General features: G+C 36.3%; 1 protein-coding gene and 2 long non-coding RNA genes across 8 annotated transcripts in view; 1 reads left to right on the plus strand and 2 right to left on the minus strand.

The window, feature by feature from the left end:
- Positions 1-2,740: 2,740 nt before the first annotated feature.
- On the plus strand, positions 2,741-8,356 carry LOC147846589 (uncharacterized). The gene is made up of 2 exons (XR_015479240.1): positions 2,741-5,383; positions 5,957-8,356. It is a non-coding gene; the product is annotated as an uncharacterized LOC147846589 (long non-coding RNA).
- LOC147846590 (uncharacterized) lies at positions 2,744-6,432 on the minus strand. Of its 2 annotated transcripts, none has more exons than XR_015479213.1 (3): positions 5,856-6,432; positions 4,952-5,282; positions 2,744-4,775 (listed from the first exon to the last, which is right to left on the minus strand). It is a non-coding gene; the product is annotated as an uncharacterized LOC147846590 (long non-coding RNA). The 2 variants fall into 2 exon arrangements; XR_015479212.1 differs by having other exon boundaries at positions 4,952-5,396; positions 5,967-6,430.
- A 2,232-nt stretch (positions 8,357-10,588) lies between the features above and the next one.
- The window catches only part of tcf3a (transcription factor 3a), an 83,752-nt gene continuing 75,898 nt past the window's right edge, over positions 10,589-18,442 (minus strand). For 3 of the 5 annotated variants that reach the window (NM_131094.2, NM_001441399.1, NM_001441398.1), the window contains 2 exon segments: positions 11,719-14,290; positions 16,622-16,742. In NM_131094.2, coding sequence (NP_571169.2) covers positions 16,630-16,742 — 113 coding nt within the window. In that variant the 3' untranslated portion in view covers positions 11,719-14,290; positions 16,622-16,629. 5 annotated transcript variants of the gene reach the window in all.

The raw sequence follows: 18,442 nt of genomic DNA on the forward strand, positions 1-18,442 counted from the left end.
AGTTAATAACATGCACTGCCCCCTTTGGCAAGCTGAGACCTGACAGTGTCATGGATTGTTTTCAATCATCGACGGGAAAGACCAGGTGATGTCAATCTCAAAGGTTTTAAATGCCCAAACTCATCAAACTCATCTGACCTTGCCCCCAACAATCAGCATCATGGGTTCTTCTAAGCAGTTGTCTAGAAAACTGAAACTGAAAATAGCTGATGCTCACAAAGAAGGGAAAAGGCTATAAGAAGATAGCAAAGCGTATTCAGATGCCAATATCATCTGTACGGAATGTAATCAAGAAATGGCAGTCATCAGGAACAGTTGAAGTTAAAGCAAGATCTGGAAGACCAAGAAAAATATCAGACAGAACAGCTCACAAAAGCAAGTCAAAACCCACGTTTGACTGCACGCTCCCTCCAGAAAGATCTGGCAGACACTGGAACTGTGGTACACTGGTGTGGTCCACCATAAAGAGATACTTGCACAAATATAGTCTTCATGGAAGAGTCATCAGAAGAAAACCTCTTCTACGTCCTCATCACAAAAAACAGCGTTTGAACTTTGCAATTGAACATATAGACAAGCCTGATGCATTTTGGAAACAAGTTCTGTGGACCGATGAGGTTAAAATAGAACTTTTCGGCCGGAATGAGCAAAGGTAAGTTTGGAGAAGAAAGGGCACAGAATTTAATAAAAAAACCTCTGTCCAACTGTTAAGCATGGAGGTGGATCAGTCATGCTTTGGGGTTGTAGTGCAGCCAGTGGCACAGGGAACATTTCACGAGTAGAAGGAGAAATGGATTCAATAAAATTTCAGCAAATTTTGGATGGTAACTTAATGCCATCTGTGAAAAAGCTGAAGTTAAAGAGAGGATGGGTCCTACAAATGGATAATGATTTTAAACACACCTCAAAATTCACAGTGGATTCCATCAAGACATGTAAACTGAAGGTTTTGCCATGGCCTTCACAATCTCCTGACCTCAACATTATTGAAAATCTATGGGTAGACCTTAAAAGAGCAGTGCGTGACAGACAGCCCAGAAATCTCAGATTTGGAAGACTTTTGTAAGAAAGAATGGGCAAAGATACCTCAAAAACAAAAAAAAGACTCTTGGCTGGCTACAAAAAGCGTTTACAAGCTGTGATACTTGCCAAAGGGGGCAGTGCATGTTATTAACTCTGCAGGGTGCCCAAACTTTTGCAGACGCCAGTTTTTTGTTTTCTGTTATTTTGAAAGTGTAAATGATGGAAATAAAATCTAACTTTTTGACATTAAAAGTGTCTGATCTGTAATTTTATGCCTTTTGGAGATTTTTCCATCTTTCCTTGGCTTCTTTACGCACATTAATTCAAAGTTTTACCTGGGGTGCCCAAACTTTCGATCCCCACTGTATATGTGTATGTATACACACACACACACACACACACCCACACACACCCACACACACACCCACACCCACACACACACACACGTATGTATGTATATATATATATATATATATATATATATATATATATATTATATGTGTATTCAATACTTATAATAAAATCAATACAACTTTTATATTCTTTCAGTACTTAATTGTAAATAAAATATTTTGTTTACCTCGATGTTTTAGTTTTACATCTAATAATTTTTATACAAATACAATAAAAACATTAATTTTGCCGGCAAGCCTAAACACTTTAAGATTAAATTTTAGATAACAAAATAGTTTTGGTATTACGTTTTTAACACAAATCATCTGTCAAACTGATCATTTCAATGTTTATATACACACTACCTGACAAAAGTCATGTCGCCTATCTAAGTTTTAGAAACAGTAAATAATATCTTGTCTTCTAGTTGATCATTTGGTGTCAGAAGTGTCTTATACGAAAGGTAAAGGCCTCTAGATTACAATTATTTGAGCATAATAAAATATGATCATGCTTGATTATCATCTTGATTATTAATGATTTGATGAGGACAGTAAGATCTGACTCTGCTTAGACTAAAGTCTCATCACTGAACAGAAATAATGTCCAGTATAGAATATAAAGTCCTGCTGCAGTGGAGACAGAATGAATATTGTGTCTGACTCCATCATGAGCTTGGAGGACTGCATCCATACATCTCTGACATGACTCAAATCACTGATTAATAAAGTCATCTGGAATGAAGAAGAAAGCGTTCAGCAGGACTCCCAGAGTTCATCAAGAGTCTTTGTGTTCATCTTCAATACCTCCTCCTTCATCTTACCCCAGACATGCTCAATAATGTTCATGTCTGGTGACTGGGCTGGCCAATCCTGGAGCAGCTTGACCTTCTCTGCTTTCAGGAGCTTTGATGTGGAGGCTGAAGTATGAGAAGGAGCGCTATCCTGCTGGAGAATTGTCCCTCTCCTGTGGTTTGTAATGTAATGAGCAGCACAAATGTCTTGATACCTCAGACTGTCGATGTTGATCATCCACTCTGCAGATCTCTCCATACTGAATGTAACCCCAAACCATGATTTCTCTAATACCAAACTTGACTAATTTCTCAGTCTTGGCTCCATGCGGGTTCCAGTAGGTCTTCTGCAGTATCTGTGATGATTGGGATGCATAAACATGGAATAGTTGGTGGTTCATTCAACTGTGGTGACCCCTGATGAATAAAGAGACTAGGCTGAAGGAACTTGAATGATAAATAATCAAACTTTCTATACGTAAACTCAATCGCATAAAAACAAGACGCACGGAAATAATGACACACACGCGTCCGTGATTACAAAGAAAGTACTTTATTTGCTCTGAGGAGCAAAGAATTCACGTAACATACATCTGGAATTCTCACGTCCCTCTCGATGTGAATTTTATAAAATATTCTCAAGTCGGAGCCACAAGACGTGACGTCAGAATAAAAACCTGAAACTGAGTCCAGACGAGCGCGATCAGGCACTGGAACAAACTCACTCCCGCAGCCGAGAATGAGGAAGGCATCTCTCCTCCAGAGCTCACACAAACACGAGGTTAGTACTAACAAACACAAAATCATCAGCGAGAATAACGGGAGAGCTCACACGAAAAATAAAAATACTGTCATTAATTAATCATCGTCAAGTCCTCCAAACCTATGAGAACAACACTGCGCAAATTAAGATGAAATCCGAGAGCTCTCTTACTAGCTCTACTTGTTTACTCATGTGATGTGTAATGGTTTTCATTAGGGTCTATGTTGAAGGACTCTTAATTTACAGTAACCTAGCACTTCCGATAACTGTTAAACATTATAAAGTCACCATGTGTATTGTCTGTTTTCTTTAAAGATCAATGATGTTGACTCTATGGTGGATATAGATTATACAGAGGGTCTTAAAATGTACAAGAAGCACTGCATTAAATGGCATTGTTCTGCTTCACGTCTTTAAGACATGAACATTTATTTTCCCCCAGTATGGAGTTTCCGCGCTCGTCTGCTGATCCTCGAGTGTAAACGGCAATCTCGTTTTATGCTTGAACAACTTAATAATTGCTTGAATCTATTTAACTGATTATATTTTAATTACATCACAACATTAATGCTGTTATTTGAGGAAAACAGTCACGTTAACCATTCGTCGGATGTTTGTTGGTAGGGGGAAATGACACTAGCTGTTATTCGAACTTGAAATTCAGATGTGCCACACTTAATTGAGGTACAGTTGGTTTAATATTCGCACATTTGTTCATTTTTTTGACGTGAAACGCTCCCTATTTTATTTACCACGCTACTTTTTTCATTATCTTTTCAGGGTTTTCACCTTTAATGTATAGGATCGTACAGATTATTGACAGGAAAGCATGCAGAGCAGAGAGAGGGGAAGGATCGGCATAGGACCGAAAGGCGGGAATCGAACTCTGGTCACCGTGAGCACCATAGTGCATGTGTCGACGCACTAACTACTACACCACTGGCGCCGATGTTTACCATGCTACTTTGATTAGACTATTTCAATGAGGTGATGTCAGTGGCCCATACATATGTCCTGCTTGTTGTCAAACTACTTAATAACTTTAACATGAGGCAATTCAATCATAACCTCTCGTTAAAGCACCTGCCATAGGAATATTTATTAATATTTGGATTTTTTTTGAGACACTGCTCGCTGCAGAGCTACCTGGGCTCCAATGAGGGGGAGCTTGAGCTCCAACTCCTCTTCCAATAAGCGTTTTAATGCGTACACCCCACCCCGAACCCCAACCCTCAGTGACATCAATCGTAGAAGAAGTGCAAGTAAGGAGGAGCTAGAGCTCAGCTCTGCCTTAGCCGCTCTGCAGTGAGCACCACTTGCTGTTTTTGGATGCTATGAAAATTAAAAATGCAATACAGGAAATTTGTTAGGACCATTGTTATTGTTTATATGCATTAAAACGGTCTATCTTGGGTCTGAAATCGTATGACTTCAAAACAACATTGATACTATTTAATACCGACTGTGAGCAATGCTGATGGTCATTGGGTGATAGTATGATTTCAGAATTTGCAAGTATACTTTTCTGAAATTATAGTGAGGAGGAAGTCCGAATGTGAGAATATAACCAACTTCAGTCCAATCTCCATCCGCCATGTTGTTATTATCACATGAGCATCGCTTCACACCCATTGGTAAACCCTAGTTTACTTAAAGGATGTGTAATGTTTTTAATTATTTGAACTTAGACAGTATTGAGGCCAATTTCGCAAGCTTGCGCCAAATAATGTTACGCACTACGAGTGATTATTAGGCTCCATTTGCATTGACTTTGTATGTAATTGACTTAAACTAAAGACGCAACTAATGCAAATTCTGCACGCTCTAAGTTCGAATAATTAACAAACATTAAACTTCCAGCGAGTAAACAGGAATTTATAAATGGGAATGAAGCAACAACAATGAAGATTATCTGGCTCCATACACGCCGTTTGCATTCACTTTGTATGTAATTTACTTGCACTAATACTTAATCGCGCATTTGGTGTGCACCCAGCATGACCTTAAACAGAGAGCAAGGGTCGCGAGATGATCCAAAACATCATCAAAAACGGCACATAATTGCACCAGAATATAAATACTACTCAAGTAGGCAGTTAGTGTAGCTGAATAAAAACAGCTGCAGCTTTAATAACGTCTGTAACTTTAAATCATCCTCAGTTTACTACGTTTCTAGCACACCTGACCAGTGAATCCAGCGCGTGTAATTTATCCAATCAAACAATGAATTTAGGTATCGCTGTTAATGTAGCAGAATTAAAACAACTGTCGTATTAATAATATTGGTAGCTTTAAATTGTCCTCAGTTTACTACGTTTATAGCACATCTGACCAGTGAATCCAGCTTGTGTAATCGATCAAACAATGACTTCAGCTATCGCAGTTAGTGTAGTGGAATTAAAACAACCGCAGTTTTAATAACGTCTGTAGCTTTAAATTGTCCTCAGTTTACTAAGTTTATAGCACATCTGATCAGTGAATCCAGCTCGTGTAATTGATCTTATCAAACAACAAATTTAGCTAATTGCAGTTAACGTATCGAATTAAAACTACTGTAGTTTTAATAAAGTTTGTAGCTTTAAATTGTCCTCAGTTCACTACATTTCTAGCACATCTGACCAGTGAATCCAGCTCGTGTAATCGATCTTATCAAACACAAATTTAGCTATCGCAGTTAACATATTGGAATAAAACTATTGTAGTTTTAATTAATTTGTAGCTTTAAATCATCCTCAGTTTACTACATTTCTAGCACATCTGACCATAGAATCCAGCTCGTTTAATCTAATAAAACAATGAATTTAGCTATCGCAGTTAGTGTAGCAGAATAAAAGCGACTGCAGTTTTAATAACATGTGTAGCTTTAAATTGTCCTCAGTTTACTACGTTTATAGCACATCTGACCAGTGAATCCAGCTCGTGTAATCGATCAAACAATGACTTTAGCTATCGCAGTTAGTGTAGTGGAGTAAAAACGACTGCAGTTTTAATAACGTCTGTAGCTTTAAATTGTCCTCAGTTTCTTACGTCTCTAGCACATCTGATCAGTGAATCCAGCTCGTGTAATCGATCTTATCAAACAACAAATTCAGCTAATTGCAGTTAACGTATCGAATTAAAACTACTGTAGTTTTAATAAAGTCTGTAACTTTAAATTGTCCTCAGTTCACTACATTTCTTTTACATCTGACCAGTGAATCCAGCTCATGTAATCAATCTTATCAAACACAAATTTAGCTATCGCAGTTAACATATTGGAATAAAACTATTGTAGTTTTAATTAATTTGTAGCTTTAAATTGTGCTCAGTTTACTACATTTCTAGCACATCTGACCAGTGAATCCAGCTCGTTTAATCTAATAAAACAATGAATTTAGCTATCGCAGTTAGTGTAGCAGAATAAAAGCGACTGCAGTTTTAATAACATGTGTAGCTTTAAATTGTCCTCAGTTTACTACGTTTATAGCACATCTGACCAGTGAATCCAGCTCGTGTAATCGATCTTATCAAACAACAAGTTTAGTCTAACGCAGTTAACGTATTGGAATAGAACTACTGTAGTTTAAATAACGTCTGTAGCTTTAAACTGCCCTCTATGTTTAAACTATGTTTATAGCACATGTGAACAGTGAATCCAGCTCATGTAATCCAATCAAACGATGAGTTTAGCTATTGAAGTTAGTGTAGAGTAATAAAACTACTGTAGTTTCAATTTCGTCTGTAGCTTTAAATTGTCCTCAGTTAAATACGTTTTTAGTACATCTGACCAGTGAATCCAGCTCGTGTAATCGATTTCATCAAACAACAAATTTAGCTAGCGCACTTAATGTATTGGAATACAACTAGTGTAGTTTTAATAACGTCTATAACATAAAATTGTCCTTAGTTTTCTACGTTTCAAGCACATCTGACCAGTGAATCCAGCTCGTGTAATCTGATCAAACAATGAATTTAGCTATTGTGGATAGTGTAGCGGAATAAAAACAACTGCAGTTGTAATAATGTCTGTAGCTTTAAATTTTCCTCAGTTAAATACGTTTTTGGCACATCTGACCAGTGAACCTAGCTAGTGTAATCCAATCAAACAATGAATTTAGCTATAAAAACATCTCCAGTTTTAATAACATCTGTAGCTTTAAATTGTGTGAGAAACAAATTCCTTATCATTATCTTTATAGCACTTTAGAAAAGTACATGCAATATAGTATGCATGTGATTAGCATTAATAAAATTCGAAGGGACTACATCCGCCATGTCGTCATTATAACGTGACCAACACATTTCCGTTACGTCACTTCATTCCCATTCATCATTCGGGGATAGTAAATTGTAAACTGGATACACACTCAGAATTTCGGCGGATTTGGGATGCACTGCATGTGTCATCAGTGGCCCAATCCTAATTTTATGGAAAAAAACCCTACAAAAATAATGACTTAATAATAATAAAATCGTCAATAGCAGTCCACGATGCATGTTCACACAAGCTCTGTGTGTCGTGCTAATAATATTTATTACTGGCGTTTGTTTATTCTGGATTAAATAACATTACGCTCCAGACAATATACTCAGAAATAACACGTTAACTGCAGATCGAAGAACTTTTCTCAATTGACGTCACTTCACAGATGGCAGCTAGTTCTGCTTCAGCGAGATTAGCGGAGAGCTACATTATGCAAAACACTTAAATCAACTTTCAAGCATGTTTCCAGCACAAAACGAGTTGGAACAGTATTAAATAAACACTATTTCTGAGATGATATTTGCTGTAATAGTGCAATAACGTTATTTTATTTTCTCGTCAGCCGTATATCCATAATAGCAGCTAACATTTTCTCTTCTTTTTTTATTGTTTTAGCCACAATGATACGAAATGTTATGAAATATTCCAAAGCTACATCACGGCAATTCGTAACTTTGTATGAATTTGTACAATCTCATTCGTATAATTTGTTCCTCCCCCAATGACAGTTGGGTTTAGGGGCGGAGTTTGGTGCCACGCCTCCTGTTGAAAATCAACTGAATCAACCACTAAACTGGCAAAACGTAAAATAGTTACGTTTCCTCGTGAGATCAGGCTGAATAGTCATATCTCATGAACGTATTGAGGTCAGAAGTGAGACATTTCACTGCTGAAATTCCCACCTCCAAATGTTTAATATTTGACTGATTATTAATTATTAATGGTGCATAAGTAAAGCTGCGGTCACACTGGACTTTTCTCCCCATAGACTTCTATTCATACGCACGCGAATGCATCAGACCGGAAACGCAAGTTCGTACATCAAGTTTTCCAGTTCACTGCGATGCAAAGTTCAAGCTTGGTGAACTCAGACCTGCAAAATGGCATCACTCGACTGCGTGAGACCAATCGAAGATCAAAACATGACCTCTCTGGACAGGAATTTAAAATATGGAGCAATCGCTTGCTTTTTAAAATGTCTAATAATCTGAATTAACAGAACTCTGGTGACCGCAGCTTAATACTAGAAGTCATCATCTCTGTAGAAATCACATTTAGATGCGATAGAAGTATGACTTTGTTTACAATGTGTTAATGTATGGTGTGCAGTTTGTAAACAAGGCACAGGTGCAGATAGTTATAGGTCAGTAGCGCGACAATGCTATCATGAACAGGCAGGAAACTGTTAAATAAAGTCGTTATTTTTGAGCACTAAAGTATTTTTATAGTTTCATTAAATAATGGTTGAACCACTGATAACATGAACTGTTTTGATGATGTTTTTGGTTCTGTTCTGGAGTTGTTTTGGGACTCCTGCAGTCCATGGAGAGCTCTCGCATATCATCTAAAATCTCTTAAAGGGACAGTTCACACAAAACTGACTTTCTGTCATCATTTATTCTCCCTCAACTTACACCTGTTTGAGTACATGTTTTTATTGTGTTGAACACCAAAAGAAGTTACTTTGAAGAATGTTAGAATGCAGTAACCATTAACTTCCATAGTATTTTTTTTTTTTTCAGTGACTATGATATTTTAAAGAATGTCAGAATCTGGTAACCATTGACGTCAATGGTATTTTTAATTTTTTTTTTTACTATAGGAGTCAGTGTCTAAGATATTTTGAAAAATGTTAGAATCTGGTAGCCATTGACTTCCATGATTTTTTTTTTCCTATTATGGATGTAAGTAATGAAGAAATTTTAAAGAATGTTAGAATCCGGTAACCACTGACTACCGTTTTTTTTGTTTGTTTTTTTTACTGAGGGAGTGAGTCAGTGACTAAGATATTTTGAAAAATGTTAGAATCCGGTAACCATTGACTTCTATGGTATTTTTTTCCTACTATAGGAGTAAGTAACGAAGATATTTTAAAGAATGTTAGAATCCTGTAACCATTGACTTCCATGGTTTTTGTTTTTCTGCTCTGGGAGTCAAAGACTAGGGCATTTTGAAGATTGTAGGAATACGGTAACCATTGACTTCCAAGCTATTTTTTCCCCCTACTATGGTAGTCAGTGACCAAAACATTTTGAAGAATGTTAGATCTGGTAGCCATTGGCTTCCATGGTATTTATTTCTTTTACTATAGGAATCAGTGACTAAGATATTTTGAATAATGTCGGAACACGGTTATCTTTGACTTCCATTGGAAAAAAAAAACATGGAAGTTAATGGTCACCGGATTCTAACGTTCAACAAAATATATTACTCAATGACTCCCATAGTAGGAAAAAAATAGCATAGAAGTCAATGGCATTACTGCATTCAAACATTGTTTAAAATACTCTAGCAGCTGACTCCCACAGTAAGAAAACAAATACCATGGGAAACAGTGACTAAGATTTAAAGAATGTTAGAGAGCAGTAACCACTGACTTCTATGGTATTTTTTCCTACTATGTGAGTCAGTGACAAGGATATTTTGAAGAATGTTAGAGAGCGGTAACCATCGACTTCAATGTTTTTTTGTTTTTTTTACTTTGGGAGTCATTGAGTAATGTATTTTGATGAACGTTAGAATCCGGTAACCATTGACTTCCATGGTGCATTTTTTTTTTAGTGACTAAGACATTTTAAAGAATGTTAGAATCCAGTAACCATTGACTTCCATTGTATTTTTTGCCTACTAAGAGAGACACTGACTAAGATATTTTGAACAATGTTAGAAACTGGTAGTCACTGACTCCCATAGTATTTTTTTCCCTACTATGGAAGTTAATAATTAGTGAATTTCAACATTATTCAAAGTATCTTAATTTGTGTTCAACTGAAAAAGATCATACAGGTTTGGAAACCCTTTAGGGTGAATAAATGTTCATTACTGCGTAAACTATCACTTTAATTTGTGTTAAAAAGAGAAACAAAACTCCTGCATATTTGGAACGACTTAAGCATGAATAATTAATGACTGAATTTTAATTTGAGCGTGACCTCTCTCTTTAACTCAGTCCTGTTTTTCCAAATAAAACAGCTGAAAGTTCGGGCCGGCGTTGACCCCGAGCACGTGTTCTGCACAGTGATTATTCACCTCATGAACAAAATAAGAAACATTTCTGTCTGAGAACGCAAAGAATTGGCATCTCTAACAAAACAAATAAAACACTAGTCATTTTTCCAAGCTCTCCCGTTACAAAAAGAAACATGAAACACAATTTGTTCCTGGCATACTTCTTCAGCGCTAGCTTTTGCCATTTATCTAACATTTAAAATCAACATAGATAATAACAAAAACAAGTAAACACAAACATTTAACAGAACTTTATAAAAGAAGTAAAAAAAAAAAAAACTGAGCAATGACACCTTTGCAAAGTCCACTAATGTCTCTCTCTCTCTATGTTCTCTGCGTAGAAATATTGACAAAAAAGTGGCAGCAAATTTCTGTGGTGAGTTGATATTGAAATGCACAAACACCCCTGACGACTTTAGCATGAATCGCTAATAATTTCTGAGGAACTATGGTACTATTTAGTTAATAATGTGTGTGTGATTTATGTTTCTGCGCAAAATCAAAGTCCAGCTTCAGGCTAAACCAAAGCAAATTCATTATGTGTTCAGAAAACACACATGAAATGAAATGATCGGAGACTCAGTCACTTATGCATAAAGAGACAATTCTCTCAAACTCATGTGCATGTGTGTGTGTGTGTGTGTGTGTGTGTGTGGTTCGGTTGGCGAACATCTAAAAATTAACTGATGACACAAAATAAGAAATAATAAAAGAAGAAATTATTATCCAGCGCTTCCCAATACTTAAGAAATCCATGAGGAAAAACACAAGCTCTGGTACTTTCGGTGGATGATGGCAGATATTTGATGAATCGCACAAAAAATGCATTCAGAATTCACCCTAAAATGAAACTCAAAATATAAATAAAAGCAGGCTTTGTTTGTTTTTATGGTACATTATGGTTCTGGTGATAAAAAATTGCATTAAATAAGAATTTAAGGCATATTTTACATATTTTATTTGCAGTTTTGTTGCATTAGAATGCATTCAGATTGAAAATAAAGTAAAATAAAACAGAAAATATGAATAAAAGTAGGCCCATTATGTCTTATTCTGGTACATTATGGTTCTGGTTATAATCAAAATCATATCTGATGTACAATAAGTCTACTTTTTTATGATTTTTGTTTTGGGATATTTCAGAAAATCTGTGTATTTGAAATTACTTCACATACAATGTGTATATTAAAACAATACCATAACTAAAGTTAATTAAATCAGCATAACTGATATATGAATATTCATAATGCATATTTTTTATATTGGTATAATTATTTTTTTTTGCATAAAATAAGAATCTAAAGCAATTTTTATTTTATAATTTGTAGTTTTATTGCATTTGAATGCATTGAGATTGAAAATAAAACAGAAAATATGAATAAAAGTAGGTCCATTATGTCTTAATCTGGTACATTGTGGTTGTGATAATCCTTAAATTCATATTTGAAATGAGCTCTAATGTAAGTTTGCTTTTAGGATTTTTGCATTGGGACATTTCATAATTTCAAATACACACTTTTGATTTTAACATTATTTCACATACAATATGTATGTTAAGTAATACCATAACAAAGTTATCAGCATAACTCATATATGAATATGCATAATATATTTTTATATTGTTAAAATAATATTTTAAAGGCAATTTATAATTTGTAGTTTTGTTGCATTAGAATGTATTCAGAATTGAAAATAAAATAAAACTAAAAGTCTGAATAAAAGCAGGTCTGCTTTGTCTTTTTCTGGTACATTATATTTCTGATTATTATCTAAATCATATTTGATATAATCTTTAATGTAAGTTTGCTTTTAGGATTCTTACATTATGACATTTCATAATTACAGTTAAAACCAAAAGGGTTTATTTAAAATAATTTCACATACAATGTGTATAATAAAGTAATACAGTATAAAACAACACCATAACTAAAGTTATGTAAATCAGCATAATTAAAATATGAATATGCATAATGCATAATATGTATTTTTATATTGGTATAATTATCTTTTTGCATTTAAACAATTTTAATTTTTTTTTAATTTGTGGTTTTGTTGCATTGGAATCTATTCAGAATTGAAAATGAAATGAAAAATAAAAATAGTAATGGTTGCAATGGTTCTGGGAATCATCAAAATCACATATGAAACAATCTATAATAATTAGCAATTAGTAATGTTCAAACCAAAAGTGTGATTATTATGCACATTGTATGTGAAATACAGTATAAAAACAACACTGTCACAAAGTTATTTAAATCAGCATAACTGATATATGAATATTCAAAACGCATAATATTTTCTTATTGGTGTAATTATATTTTTGCATTAAATAATAATTTAAGGCAATTCTTATTTTTTATTTTGCAGTTTTGTTGCACTAGAATGCATTCAGAATTCACAATAAAATAAGATGAAAATCATAAACAAAAGGAGTATTTTGTTTTATTCTGGTAGAATATGGTGCTGGTAATCTTTAAAACCATATTTGAAATAATCTATCATTTAAGTTTGCATTGTATCGATAAAACCAAAAGTGTGTATTTGAAATTAACATACGTTTAGTATGTGAAATAAATGCAGCATAAAACAATACAGTATTAAGTTATTTAAATCAGAATAACTGACATATGAATATTCATAATGCAAAGTGTTTTTAATAGTTTTAGGAAGAATTTAAGACAATTTAAATTTTTTTGTTGCATTAGAATGACACAAATGTCACAAAAACACACTATAGCTTTTGCATTTGGTAATCATTTACTTCCATGGTATTTTCTCTAACTACGGAAGTCAGTGATTAAGATATCTTTAAATAATGCAGGAATTCGGTAACCATTGACTTCCATAGTATTTTTTCCCACAATGGGAGTCAGCCACTACGATATTTAAAACATTGTTCGAATGCGGTAACCACTGACTTCCATAGTGGGAAAAAATACTATAGGAGTCAGCGACTAAGATATTTTGAAGAATGTTGGAATCCGGTCACCGTCGACTGGTATTTTTTTTCTTACTATGGGAGTCAATGGTTACTGAAATCCAACATCCTTCAAAATATCTCAATGTGTTCAACTGAAGAAGCTCATAAAGGTTTAGAAACACAATGCATGACAAAAGTCTTGCACTGTTATGAAAATGTATTATTTTATGAATTATACACATGTGAATTTAATGCAAAATGTTTTGCCTTAAAAATATATACGAATATAAAGCAAAATCTGCATTATAACAGTAATATTGTTATGCAATAGTATTCATTTATTTATTGTAATTATGAAGCAATTGTGTTTTGTCATGAAAATATTAGAAAGCTACACAAAATAACTACATTTCCTCAGGAATAATCCCTAATAATTGATTTTAGAGATGAAATATGAGCATTTTTTGTGCGATTCCTGTAATAGTGGCGATCCGACAGCATGAGCATCGTGTATGAAAACTGAAGATCTCCTCTTTCCACATCATAAACACAAAGCAGTAGAAAAGAAAGCTGAAGTTGAATATATGATGCAGAAAGGAAGGAAATGTGTTCGGCAGCTGAGCTTGACCTGGCGTTGAACACGGAGGCTCATAAATGTGTGTGTGTGTATGTGTGTGTGTGTTTGTTTGTGCTATATAACAGCACACAGTAATTGTCCATCAACAGCTCGGCTCCGTCAGTGCTGTTCCTCTGGTCCATGATCATATGTGTGTGTGTGTGTGTGTGTGTTTGTGTGTGTGTGTGTGTGTGTGTGTGTGTGCGAGTCTCCAACACATCTGTTTATAATATATAAATCAAGAATGTGACTCTGGAACAAGAACAGGAAGATTAAGGCCACGTCGACGGAGAGCTTCTTTACATCACCATCTGTGGAGCAAACACACAACAACATTACAAACTCCTTCACAAACTCAACTCACTGCGAAGCCTTTGTTTGCTATATGAAGCCTGGCTTCATATAATATAAACAAATGATGACTCAGAAAAATACAGCATTACTTCATTCAAACGAATCCTAATTTCTTACAGTTTGTTTTGCACCCTGGGCACCACCATGATGTAATTCGGAAGCTCTGCCTCGATTAACTCTTATTATTAACGCACCAGAACTAGTGATGCTCCAGCTATGCCACCAATGCTGCTTTTGGTTGTAATTTTCCAGTCATTTTGATCTTCGTTAAAGTACATTTTTTTCCCCCATGATAAGAAATATAACATTTAGGACTCTATTTTAATGATCTAAAGCACAAAGTATAAAGCTCTTGGTGCAAAAGCATTAAGGCCGTACTCACACCCGGTACAGTTGCCTTGAACCGGGCCAAAGCACCGTCCCGTCTCCCCCGACGGCCAGCACTCACTACTATCAGGCCTGGGCACGCTTACGTCATCGATGCTGCGCTGGTCAGTCAGCGCTTTCGCTCAGCACAGTGGAGATTTCTCTAGTTATATCGTTTCAGTGGTTTGATATGCAGTAACACGCAGTCAGATATTTCGCCAAACAGATCCGCAACTTTGGCGCTCATAAACAGTCATAAAGCCCTCGTGCTGCAGGAGTTAGGAGGTTTGCTGAAGGTGCAGCTGTCGTGCAGTGAGGGGTTTGCGTCTTTAATAAACTACGTCAGTTTGCGTTCACTGAACAGTAAGAATGATTAATAAATCCATATGAAACAGTCCCTTAAAATCACGACTCACTTTCAGTTTTGGGCTTTGGCATGTTTTGCACTCACACACAAGCGTACCGCGCCAAACCCCAAGTGAACCGCGCTCAGACACACCTCTTCCAACCAGGCCAGGGCCGGCCAAGTGAACCATGCTTGAGCCCGATTTGGCGCACTCACACTTCTCAAACGATCCAGGAAACAGGCGTGGGCACGGTTCGGATAGCATAGTGTGAGTACGCCTTAAGTGCGAGTCTGGACACACTTTTGCTATGTTAAGGAGGAAAAATATGCATGGTCTAACAGGGTTCTGCTTATTCTCTTAATGAGTTCTGGGTTTGTTTTGAGCATAACGTGCATTAAACCAATCAGAGTCTCGTCTCTTATTCCCTTTAAGTTTCAGTTGAGTCGCTCCGTGGTGTATTTGCTATTTACATGGTGGACTTTGTAAGTGTATAAACTGAACTCTTCACTAGCGAGAAAACAGTTAAACAGAGCATCTGCAGCGCGAGGATAAAGAACGAGCCTCCTCCATTCAGCCTCTTTACTTTACACCAGGGGTGTCAAACTCAATTCCTGGAGGGCCGAAGCCCTGCACAGTTTAGTTCCAACCCTGCTCCAACACACTTACCTGTAGGTTTCAAACAAGCCTGAAGGACTCAATTAGTTTGATCAGGTGTGTTTAACCAGGGTTGGAACTAAACTGTGCAGAGCTGCGGCCCTCCAGGAACTGAGTTTGACACCTGTGCTTTACATCTTTACTTTGGTGGAGTGGGGAAACGGTGGACCATCACTCCACTGAACACATCCGTTAGCCCACATATTTAATTTCCCTTGTTAAGAGCAAAGATTTGTCTAAAACTATTTCTAAATTCAGTTCTGACCTCCAGCAAAGCAATAAATGAACAATAATAGCAAAGTGTGGTCAGAAAACGGAGTTATTTCCAAACACACGTCCTGTTCTTATGCCACATATGCTGATGCGGACGTCTCCAAAACCCCACAGCTGGACACATCTACACTTGTGTTTATTAAACAAGTATAAATCTGCAGATAATAAATAATAAATAATAATAATAAATAATACTGCAGATTGTCATGAATAAACTGAAAGCCCCCCGTGGTGAAGAAGGCATGAAGGCAGTGGCTTTTATATGTAATAAATAATAATGTTTGTATCATTTTAATCCTTTAATTGTTTTCATCTGTAAAGATACGTGTGTGTTGCTGTTTTTCCTGTGTGTGTTAAGCAGTGTGTAAGTGTTTAGACCTGCATAGGTGCATAACTAACGCGCTCTGCTGGACTTTAGAGCAGCTTTTAGCTGGTCAATGGTGCGGTCTATTTCAGCTCCTCAAAATAGCAACATGCCAACAAATCGCCTTAACACACCTCCTTTATAGATTAGCACACAAACACAAACACACACACACACACACACAAACACACAAACACACAAACACACACGAGTCACATAACAGCCAGAAGCGTGAATAAAGGATGAAGCACGAGTGGATTAAAGTGAAAGAGAAAGGCTCTGACCTGCAGGTTTACATGTGTGCGTGTCCATCTCCACCTAGACCAGACAACATCTGCGCTTCACCCGTCACCTTCTCCTCCTCCCGCCGCTTCAGACATGCTGCCTTCGGGTTCAGGTTACGCTCTAAACAACAAAAAGAGACATCTGATCAACACTGAGATATTAATATTCATAAAGAAAGCAGAAGATTCACTGAGGACGGAAGAAAACAATGTGATTAAAAACAATAGAAGAACCATCAAACACATCAGAAATCAGCCAGAGAAAAACATGCTTAATACTTTGATATTAAATATAGTGTTTGTATGCATGTGTCATGTATTTTTAATATTTGTGGAGACAGTGTCATTGTTTTATGTTCAATCCACATAAACTAGTAAAAAATACAAATAACGTATATAACAAAAAAAATTAATAAATAACGTTAAAGGGCCATAACCCCCCCAGTTTGAAACACTAGTTTGAAAAAGGTCAGGAAAGTGGGTGTGTCCAGTTCTGTTTAGGTGGGAGTGTCGAAAGAGGGAAAGAGGGAGGGATTTGCATAAAAATGTGAGCCAGCATTTTTTACAGTGTACACAATAAATCTGTGTTGAGAATTTGAATGGATTGGAAACGAAGTGGATTGAACATTAAAAATTAAGTTGTTCCCCAAAAGGATCTCAAGAATTGTGTTGATTCAGCTCATTTTAAATAAGTAGCTTGAACAAGCAGCAAACAGAGTGAATGCAAATCACATCAGAAGCAGCAAAGCAGAAGAACTGAAAGCGCAGCAGACACACACACTCAGTGGCTCTCAGTGGTATGTGTGTGATGGTTTGTATGTTTCTTCATGCCACAGCAGGCAGGCAGACACATACTCACTCATTCATTCATTCACTAACTCACTCTCTCATTCATTCACTCACTCACTCATTCATTCATTCACTCACTCATTCATTCACTCATCCATTTATTCACACACTCAATCACCCATTCATTCATTCACTCACTCACTCATTCACCCATTCATTCATTCACTCACTCATTCATTCACTAACTCACTCACTCACTCATTCATTCACTCTCACTCATTCACTCACTCATTCATTAATTCACTAACTCATTCACTCACTCACTCATTCACTCTCACTCATTCATTTATTCACTCTCACTCATTCACTCACTCATTCATTAATTCACTAACTCATTCACTCACTCACTCACTCACTCACTCATTCATTCACTCTCACTCATTCACTCACTCATTCATTAATTCACTCACTCACTCACTCACTCACTCACTCACTCACTCACTCACTCATTCACTCACTAACTCATTCACTCACTCACTCATTCATTCATTCACTCTCACTCATTCACTCATTCACTCACTCATTCATTTATTCACTCTCACTCATTCACTCACTCATTCATTAATTCACTCACTTACTCACTCACTCACTCACTCACTCATTCATTCATTCACTCACTCACTCACTCACTCATTCATTCACTCATTCACTAACTCACTCACTCATTAATTCACTCACTCATTAATTCACTCACTCAGTGGATCTCATTAGTGGGTGTGTTTGTTGCTCACACACTCTCACTTAGTTGCTCAAATACTCTCACTTAGTGGCTCTCATCGGTGTGTGTGTTTCTCCAGGCAGCAGTAGGCACACACACTCACTCAGTGGCTGTCATTGGTGTATGTGTGAGTGTAGGCCGTACACTCCCAGCGGTCTCTGTGTGCGTATATATATATATATATATATATATATATACACATATATATATATATGTGTGTGTGTGTGTGTGTGCGTATTTCTCTCTAGGCAGTA

This window comes from Danio rerio, chromosome 2 (genome assembly GCF_052040795.2).
Source record: "Danio rerio strain M-AB ecotype USA chromosome 2, GRCz13ab, whole genome shotgun sequence".
Taxonomy (NCBI): domain Eukaryota; kingdom Metazoa; phylum Chordata; class Actinopteri; order Cypriniformes; family Danionidae; genus Danio; species Danio rerio.